The sequence below is a fragment of the Pavona decussata genome, unplaced genomic scaffold (genome assembly GCF_977016875.1).
Source record: "Pavona decussata unplaced genomic scaffold, jaPavDecu1.1 SCAFFOLD_100, whole genome shotgun sequence".
In the NCBI taxonomy this organism is placed as follows: domain Eukaryota; kingdom Metazoa; phylum Cnidaria; class Anthozoa; order Scleractinia; family Agariciidae; genus Pavona; species Pavona decussata.
The window spans coordinates 1,227,501-1,237,500 of NW_028145515.1; the positions used below are offsets into that span (position 1 = coordinate 1,227,501).

General features: G+C 37.6%; 1 protein-coding gene across 1 annotated transcript in view; it reads left to right on the forward strand.

Annotated features, from left to right (window-relative positions):
- LOC146472234 (low-density lipoprotein receptor-related protein 1-like) overlaps positions 1-10,000 on the forward strand; it is a 93,181-nt gene that overhangs the window by 39,066 nt on the left and 44,115 nt on the right. Inside the window, exons 23-30 of the mRNA XM_085119633.1 lie at positions 974-1,213; positions 1,555-1,708; positions 2,433-2,567; positions 3,386-3,654; positions 4,503-4,619; positions 5,892-6,116; positions 8,578-8,749; positions 9,879-10,000. The exon at positions 9,879-10,000 is cut by the window's right edge and continues 270 nt beyond it. Of these exons, the coding sequence (XP_084975759.1) occupies positions 974-1,213; positions 1,555-1,708; positions 2,433-2,567; positions 3,386-3,654; positions 4,503-4,619; positions 5,892-6,116; positions 8,578-8,749; positions 9,879-10,000 (1,434 nt within the window). The remainder of the gene's footprint in view (positions 1-973; positions 1,214-1,554; positions 1,709-2,432; positions 2,568-3,385; positions 3,655-4,502; positions 4,620-5,891; positions 6,117-8,577; positions 8,750-9,878) is intronic.

Sequence of the window (10,000 nt, forward strand, 5' to 3'; positions counted from 1 at the left end):
TATTGTAATTTTTTTCTCAGACCACAAGTTTTTAGACTACAAGCATTCATTGCAATTCATTTGTTTGCTATAATGATTTTAGGTGTATACAGGGCCCCTCAGGATAACAGCTCCGTAGCTGATTAGGTCACCCTGTCTTGAATAAAGTTCACTTTACTGTACTTTACTTTTTCCATGAGAGTTATACCAGTCAGTGAAAGATCATGGTCATCGACTCATGTCAGAGACTCAGCACATTTCATCATATAAACCTACTTAGACACTAAAAAAAAATAGCGATTAGTCAAAAGTAGATAATTTTCTTTTAACCAAAGTGGCGTTTGTCTGACGTAGGACATTGGCAAGATTTTAAAGCTTAGAATTAGCCAAATTGTCCTTATTGATGAGATTTACTTCGTGCGTGATTAGAGATTTTTAGAATTACGTTTACGGCAAATGACAGGTGGCAAAAATGACCACGTGTTCATGTTTATCATGTTAATTTATAGTTACTTAGTTGTCCTATTATTTATCTTGTATTTTTTTTATTAGTTTTAATGTAGGGCTCCTATTGATAACAGATATACTTTTTGTATTCTGACGGGATTACGCTAGTTAATTAAAGGTTTACTACTACTATACTACATTTGCCGCTGTTTTCAGTTTCTCAGGAAAATTGAGTAGTTTTGCGTTATCATCAAAGGCCAGAATTATTTTGCACTATTCTCATCTGTGTACTATTTGTTAAAGAAATTTTTTTCAAGTAACCATGAACGTGAATCTCACGTTTGTCGTTTGCCATAAACGCGCCCTAAGTCACTCTATTGTATGCTTAAATGGATTTTCAGGTTAATCAGGTTAGTAACAAAATTGTGGGAGCTTTCCATTGGGACGAAAGAAGCCCTCCTTGATGATAATGTCTTTATTAAGAAGATGGCCGTAAAATGGGGTTAGACTGTAAGTGTCATCTGTTCTTGTTGTTTGTCTGTTATAGATTCGATCATTCCATATCTGTTCTTTTCAACTCGTCGTGAAATAAGGAAGATTGATCTTCGGCATGGATTTAACTATTCTGTCGTATTGGATGGACTACAGAATGCAATTGGTGTAGACTTTGATTGGTCAGAACAACGTCTGTACTATTCTGATGTCAGCATTGACAAGATTAGGCGGTGTTCCTTGGTTGGCAGAAAATGTAAAAATGTCATTACAACGGGACTCTTGATGACTGAAGGTAAGATTTAGAATGACAATTGTTAGCTACTTACACTGTAGTTGGTTCATCAGTGAGTCAACCAAAGTCAAACACTTGCAGCAAAATGCGTCTTTTCTGCAGAAGTAATGGAGATGCTGTTGCTTTTTGGAGGGGAAAGTAAAATGCTATCACTTTTTGCATGGGGTGTAGTTGTCTGATTTGAGTGTCTTGTGTCAAAATATGAACAGTTATCTTAACTATCTTATGCGTAAATTGTCTATAGCGGTGGGATGCACAACTGCTGCTTTGATGAAGCTTTAGCAAATGGTGCTTTTGCAGGCAGTTCAAGTAAACTTGTTACACGTTTGATTTCTCCACAGGACTAGCTGTTGATTGGATTGGCCGTAATCTGTACTGGACTGATATGCAGACCCGTCAAATTGAAGTATCAGACTTGGATGGTCGATGGCGAATGGTGTTGGTATCTGACGATCTCAAGTCTCCCCGTGGTATTGCTGTTGATGCAAGGGATGGGTGTGTATTACAATTGTGTTATTTGGCCATTGGACATGACAAGTTTTTAGTGGTCAATGGCATCTATGCAGCACAATTTTCATGCATATCGTCAAATGCTGTTCACCATTCATCTGAGAATTAGCATGTTAGATCTTGGCAAAACAACTAATCACAAGGAGACGCAATTGGACTTGCGTCTCTGTTTGCCCAAGTTGTTCTATCTGATGAGTCACAACCCATAAAGCTAAGTGGCTTGACAAAGCATGTTTACTTACAATAATGAAGAAGAATACCGTTCTTTAGCTTTTGGGATGATCTTCCTACTTATCAGTAGTTAAAAAGGAGTTACCTTCCAGCTTATCCTTTGTGCAAACTTCACTTAAGGTGTACTACCCTTGTGCACTTTCTTGTTTGTTTGTAGTTGTTTATTTTATCGTTTTGATTAATTTACAATTTAGACAGCTTCTTTTAAATCAGTCCATTGATCTAATAGTTTGCTGTATCAGCTTGTAGCTGTTTCCAGTCTCTGGCAATTCTTGGAAAGAAGTAAAATTAAATACATCTTTTGCGTTGTGAGAAACCAGATAGCTTGCGATCCTTATTTAAAACATAAACACAACATGTTGCTGGCACACAACAGCAAAACGTATTTAACAAATGACCGGACAGGACGTTTTAATGAGTCCTGTACGAAAGAAAGTCAAGGATGTCTTTCAGATTGCTGTTTTCGTTATTGTGGCAGGTTACTCTTTTGGTCCGACTGGGGTTCTCCAAATCCTCGTTTAGAGAGAGCCAACATGGATGGTACATCACGACTTGTGCTTATCAATACCACAATCACCTGGCCTAATGGGATCACACTTGACTTGGCTAATAGGTATATATAGCTTTTTTCAATAATGGAAGTTGTCACCTTAAAATGGACCTTCTGTCCTTCAAACTCCCTTTCGGTTATTGTAGCTCGTTCAATTTGCATATGTGCTTGAACTAACTAGGAGCCCGTTTCTCGAAAGACCCGGTAACTTATCGGGCTCGATAAGTGATTTTGGTAATAACGTTTCTTAACAGAAGTCAATTTTTGTTAGCTTTCAATACTAAATTTTAAAATCTTATAATTCTATGATAACATTGGCCAATTACCATGCCTGTAATCACTGTGTAATCGGCGAAAAAACATTTAAAAATATACTTATCGGGCCCGGTAAGTTACCGGGACTTTCGAGAAACGGGCCCCAGGAACTGTTTTCGAACAGGGCATTGTTGAAATTCAGGGAGAAGTATGCTCACATTCTCCAAAAGACTTTGAAATTGGATTGTTTAGTTCACGTTGTTTTGCGGAGGACAGCAGAGAACTGAAACAATTTGCACATTTGTGCCTGAACTACCCAGGACCTTTTTTTGAATAGGGCATTGTTGAAGTCGGATGGGAGAGAACGTATGCTCAAATTCCCCATAAGACTTTTTAATTTGGTTGGTTGGTTCACGTTGTTTTGCATAGGACAGCCAGGAACTGTTAGCACCAAAATGTATTATGCACATGCACAGCTATTGTTTTCTCATTAACTTCTTGTTTTCTGACCCTTTTTTTGCCGTCACCGCTCAGTTCCCAACTGGGGTGTCACGGCACTTTTGAAGCACCCAGGTAGCCAGTTTGATTAAAGTCTATTCCGTAATTGTTTGAAACGGGTTCTCTAGGCGACTCTATTGGATTGATGCAAAACTGGATTACATTGGCTTCTGTGATTACGATGGTGCTCATCGCCAAACAGTGATGAGAGACGGGGCAAAAATCCAGCATCCATTTTCCATTGCACTGTTTGAGGACATGGTTTACTGGTCAGACTGGCAGGGGCAACAAGTGGAGCAAGGAAATAAGTTTCATGGCGGCAACCACACGTTAATTCATGCTGCCTCATTTAAACCAATGGATTTGCATGTTGTCCATCCTCTTCAGCAGCCAAAAGGTAAATGGAAAACTGAAAGCTTACGTAATTTTTTTTTTAAAAAAAAGAAAGAAAGAAACGTTCAAATTCCTTCCTCCAATTAAAAGGGCACTGTTATGTTCTGTTGCCTTTCTTTGCAAGAAGCCGTAGTGAGTTCAAATAGCTTGGTCGCCGTGAATGATTTGTTTGGTAACCAAACAAATCCGTGAGGAGTCCTGTCGTTCAAGTTTGTAAGAGTAATATAACAGGGGCAAAGAATAAATCTCATAGTGATTATCGTGCCCTGATGGATGTTGCCTTCCTTTTCTATGTTGTTATTGTTGAGAACTGACATTTGTGAGTTACAGATGTCAATGTGGGAGGGACAGAAACTTAACAAGGAAATGAATTTAATTGGGCCCTGTTTTGACCAAGCATTTTGTCCATTCTCGTAAAGAAGAAAGCCAAAAGTCAAATTGACTGAGATTAACTAAGACCATATCTAAGTTGTGGGCGACATATGGGAAGTGGAGAAAAAAGTGTGAATGGTGCTCACCAGACATAGATCCGTGCTGTTTCCATTACCAATCGACATATGTGTTGTCAATCCTCCCTAACAAGCTTAAGGTTGATAGAACAGAGTTTAAGCAGGGAAACTCTTTAGTTTTAGTCAATGACAATTAAGAAAACAGCTTTTGTTATTGGTCTGCACGCATGGTGGGCAAATGAGAATTAGCTAAAGGTCGAGAGGAAAAAAAAAGTAAGGATACTTTATCTGATCACTTTTAGAAGAGGTGTTTACTAAACTACTACAAATCAACTTTACGTAATGAAAGTAATACCAGTTATGCAGCATCCATGAAAATCCTTTTATGTTTTTGTTGCCTTAGGTGTGAACTTCTGTGAAAACAGCAGCTGCTCTCACTTGTGTCTTCTTAAACCTCAAGGGTTTAGCTGCCATTGTCCGGTGGGAATGCAGCTGATGAATGATAACATCACTTGTCATGGTATGTTCACTGTCAGTTCCAGTTCATTAATTCTGAAAAGAATGGAACCCATTCACTCCTGCCAATGCCATATTGCACATCATGCCAACATTGGTCTGTTGGGATCTTTATGGTAGTTTCGAATCAAAATGGTCGTCCAGAGAATTGTTCCTTTAAGGTATAACACTATAGCTTTTTTGTACACGACCAAGTTTTCGTTAGTAAGTCTGTATTGACGAATAATTTGTGTGTTCTCATGTGTATGACAAAATGTGAAGAGGTTTTCATTGATCCGTCTCCCTGTTTAAAAACTTCACGCCAAAGTAAAAAGGACCTATAAAAGACAACGTTTTAGCATCAGAAAGTAAACTATGAAAGTTAAGTTATTTGCAAAAAGATGCAAAAAAACAAAACAAAACAAGTATTTAAAGACAGGTTAAGTATTTCTCTAACTCATTCATTCAAAAGCCAAAGACAGAGGAAATCATGCACCGTGACGTGTTTGGATATCTGATGAAAACTCCTCGTTTTTGCATCCTTATTTCCCCTTAAAAATCAGTTTGTTTGAGAAGTTATATCAAAGACTCGTCGCTGTGTTTCATCACAAAAACAAAACCTCGAAGTTCGTCAAAAATACTCCGCTACGCGTCATATTTTCAACTGTCTTCTCAGTGTTTGATATGTGATGAAACACTGTGTCTCGTGTTTGATATATTCAATGAAATATTTGTTAATTAGTGCACAGTGATCAAAATAGCACAGGCTTTCGAGTTGGCCATTTTCATGTTCAAGTTGATAGAGGATCAAAGAAATGAAATAGAGTGATTGTTTAGTGATCTGATTGTTGAGAGTTCTACAATATAGAATTGTACACTAGACTTAACAGAAATAAAAGAGTAATAGTAACAATAACAGTCTATGATAACAATGGAGGGAAGAAAGAGTGATTAGTAAGCTAGTTAGTTAATTAGTTAGTTAGTTAGTTAGTTAGTTAGTTAGTTAGTTAGTTATTTAGTTAGTTAGTTAGTTAGTTAGTTAGTTAGTTAGTTAGTTAGTTAGTTAGTTAGTTAGTTATTTAGTTAGTTAGTTAGTTAGTTAGTTAGTTAGTTAGTTAGTTAGTTAGTTAGTTAGTTAGTTAGTTAGTTAGTTAGTTAGTTAGCTAGTTAGCTAGTTAGTTTGTTAGTTAGCTAGCTAGCTCACAACCTTGCTAGCAAGCTTTAATTTGAAGTTCAGTGTTCCCATCTGTTTGAAAGGTACAGTCAAGGGTTAAACATTTGTTTCTTTTGGTCGCAGAAAATGACGTTTTCCTTTTGTATACCAAAAAGACAATGGTGAACGCAATCTCATTAGACCCAAGCAACACAAAGGATCAGATGATTCCTGTGCGACAGCGCAAGACAGCTGTGGGAGTGGACTTTAGTTTCCACGATCAATACGTCTACTGGAGTGAAATCAGCGCGGACACAATCTCCAGGCAGTTCTTGAATGGCTCTGGCTACGAAATTGTGATTTCTGATGGTAGTAAAGTATACTCCTTTTTGCGGCGGAATCTCATTGATTTGCAGTGAAATACATTAATGCCGATGACATCATAGGCTATGGTCTTGAGGCAACGTCAACAGAAATAGAAATGAAGAGGAGGAGGAGGAGGCAATGTCAGCAAAAATAGGAATGTTGAATTCAGAGGGAAAGGTTATGTGCGGGCGGGCAGCAAACGTTTTTGCCAAGCCCTTATATCCGCTGAAGGACAATGGAAATACAACTACGATATCATGTGTCCAAAAATATCTCGGAGCCTCCCAAACCAGTTATACCGTCCGTGACTGCCATACGATCAAAATAGAACATGACATCATTGACAGCCTTGTCAGTCCGGTTCATGACCTGTTGATAAGCTTGAAATAGAACATGAAATCCTCTTATAATTGATGTGTTTCATAGCAGGTTAATGAGATTCCACCACAAAAAGGATGCAGATATGCTCCTCTTTGTACAAGCCCTTCAGTTACAATACTGTTGTAACGTGGTATTTTAGTAATAACAATAAGACATTGTTGTGTTACAGCCTGTTGCAAAATATAATTCCTTCACTAACCTTTCCGTTTCTCTTCTTGGTCAAGTATGTTTGTCATGTCACGATCTCTCCACCTTTTTCTCTGTCGCCACTGTGATTATTTCTCTTCTGTTAGCTAGCACTCTATTATCGTACACCTAGCCTCAGTTGTTCAAAGGACGGATAACTTTATCCAGCGAATAAAATGTATCCACGGGTTGGAGTACACTTTATCTTCTGGAAAGTGATTTGTCCACTTCAAAGAGTTATTCACTCTTTGAACAACCGGGGCCAGGTGTTTGTCACTGCATGGTGTACCTATTTCCATTTTTCTCCGTTAAGAATGTTGACAAGGTCCCCATCCTGCATTTCTGACTGTACTTACTGAGATATTTACTTTCACATTGACAAAAGAATCTCAAAATTTACTTCAGGGTAAACATAGATCCAACACAGTCCAGGTGAAAATGACGTTATCCATTTTTAGAAGATACATTTCTGATGATAGTACTGTAAAAAGTGTAAGGTTTAAAAGATACTGAACATGGTGTAACAACGAAGTAGCTTCAATACTGTCGCGAGTGAGGGATTATGGGATTGTTTGGGTGTACAGATGAAAATATCACCTAACAAGTACATTTCTCCGCAATGAGTGGTTGCCTTCGACGTAGAAAGAGCACACTGCTAATACAGATTGGAGTCAAGATTGTATGGGACAACGTTGATGCGTATCTGGCATCTCCCGCAAATTTTGCATCATCACCAACTTGGCAAAGGAGAGAGAGCCTGGAATCGAACGAACGCACTCCCTAATCTTTGATTATTACTAGTATAGGAAGTATTATTTTAGGTGAAAGCTATTTAACCAGAGCTACGCAACCTGGAGAAAATGCCGAAAAATGCACTTATTCCTCGGTTCGTCAACCCTAACGATCCCACAACCCCTTACCTGTACCAGTCTTTTCTCAGTTTCAAGAATGGGAAATAGAGTATGTGGAGTTGTTGGACATCTGATTGAACCCCCACTTCAGACGATTATCATGCACCATTATATACCATAATTCATGCTTATAATATCATGAATTAATTTTCTCTTATAATTGTGGTAATTTTTAATTATTTTTATTATATAATTAATTACATTTTATTATTTTAAAAACTGCAAAAGCCGTGAACGAAGATCCTGCTTGCTTGTACGTTGGATCTCACAGGAGATCTAATCAGCCAAACTTGAAAAATAGACGATGAGAAGTCCAAAGACTACTGCAAAGCTGACACAACGTAATATATTTTAAAACATTTTAGCGGGGACCTTGGAACCCCACGGTTTGAATAGACGTGATGAATTGTAATTTTTTTTATTTTATTTTACTTATTTCCTCATCCTTTGGTACCACCTTGTAAACGTCATTTCCGCTGCTCCCATGTATTGCAACATCCTCCATGATATATATTGTAATTTCATTTATATAATTTAGTAACATCTAAACCTGAAGAAGGCTGGTTTGGCCAGCCGAAATATTGTTTTAAAATATATTACGTTGTGTCAGCTTTGCAGTAGTCTTTGGACTTCTCATCGTCCATTTTATTATAATTATTGTTATAAAGCAATAGGCCATTTCCGAGTTGCTTTGAATCTCATTATGAAAGGGAGGCTAAGTACAAAGTTTTTGTCATGAAAACTAGTTTTCATTCATATGCAAACAAAATTAATTTTCACATCAAAAGTTTTGCACTTAGCCTCGCTTTCATAGTGAGGTTCAGAGCAACTCGGAAATGGCTTATTCCTATGAATCTTACATTTGCCGTATGACTTGGTTTGTGGAATCGTTGTTAATTCTGGACAGTTTTATCATTTTTAGTATAACGTGAATCTGCTTTGGTAGTTTCAAGACAGACTTTTTTATTTATTTTTTCTATTATCAGGTTTGTCTCGACCAGAAGGCATAGCTTATGATTGGACATCAAAAAACATTTACTGGACAGATACAGGCAAAAAAGTTATTGGAGTAGCTCGACATGACGGCAGCTATCAGAAGATTTTGATTTCATCAAACGTAACAAAGCCAAGAGCTATCATTGTACATCCACTGATTGGGTAAGACATGGGCATTCTATGTCCTATGTCTATGTCATATATCATATATGTTATACGCAGGGGAGTCAGGCACCTTTGTAGCATAGCCCCCCTAAGTGCTTTCAACTATGACTTGCCCATGATCAGAAAATATGGAAGGAAAACCCGTCAATGATTTTGCGGCATAAAATATAATGCCAACTTCTTGAAACAAAACTTTCTTTATTATTTTTCTCCTCTGGGTGAGTCGTGTTGGGAGAAGTAAGATATAAAACACGGGGAAGAGTGTTCCATCCGATTTCCAAACACGGAGAGGTGGGTTGAAGAAAACGAGGTGTAGCCGAGTTTTAACCAACCTAGAGGTGTTTGGAAATCATATGAAACACGCTTTCGAGTGTTCTGGATACCTTCTCAAACCTTTATTCATGGCGAAAATCAAAGCAAACGTTCACCAAATTTTGTGGTAACTTATGCCCCATTCACATCAAGGGTTAAACACGCTTAAAAGCTGTTTAGTTAAACAGAGTTTAAAATTGTTTCCTTCATAAAAGCTGCTTTCGGATTTTTGTAGACTGCAGATAAAACACAAATGAAAGCATAAGTTTAAGTTTACTTGAATCATAATATTCTTATGTGAAAACCAATAGTTCAGCTTTCTGTTACCAACTTTCATTTTGTTAAACCCGGTTTAATTAAACATGTCTCGTTGGTGTGAGTGGAGCTTTAGATCACTTTTCCAAACCTCCTTCACGGTACTGATTTCCTTTGTTTCTCTCCTTGAATTATTAATGAGTTGGGGAATCATGTTTAAAATCTTGGTGTCCACACTTCAGGGAATTCTTTCTTGATTGAGTGCATTTAAGGATCTACGTTTTCACTCTTTTGGATTGTCATGAAATCGTAATGGGCAAACCATACCTGGGAAATTTTTTGAAAAATTTGAGTACAAAGTTCCTGCACCATTGTCGGATCGATTTGATGATTGAATAATTATTGGCATATCACGGCTGGTAAACCATTTTAAAATTAAAACAAATAATTTTTTTTAACTGTCGATAGTTTAGTACAGAGCGCTCATTGGAGACACTCTCCAGAAATGATTGGTGATTGAAAGTAACACCTATTATCTGTCATTTCATCACCTTGTCAGGTTGTTGTTTTGGTCTGACTGGGAAGATAATGACCCCAGACTTGAGCGCGCTCTGATGGATGGCTCTAACAGAGAACGTATCAAGACATCTGGCCTGAAATATGCTAACGGGCTTGCCATTG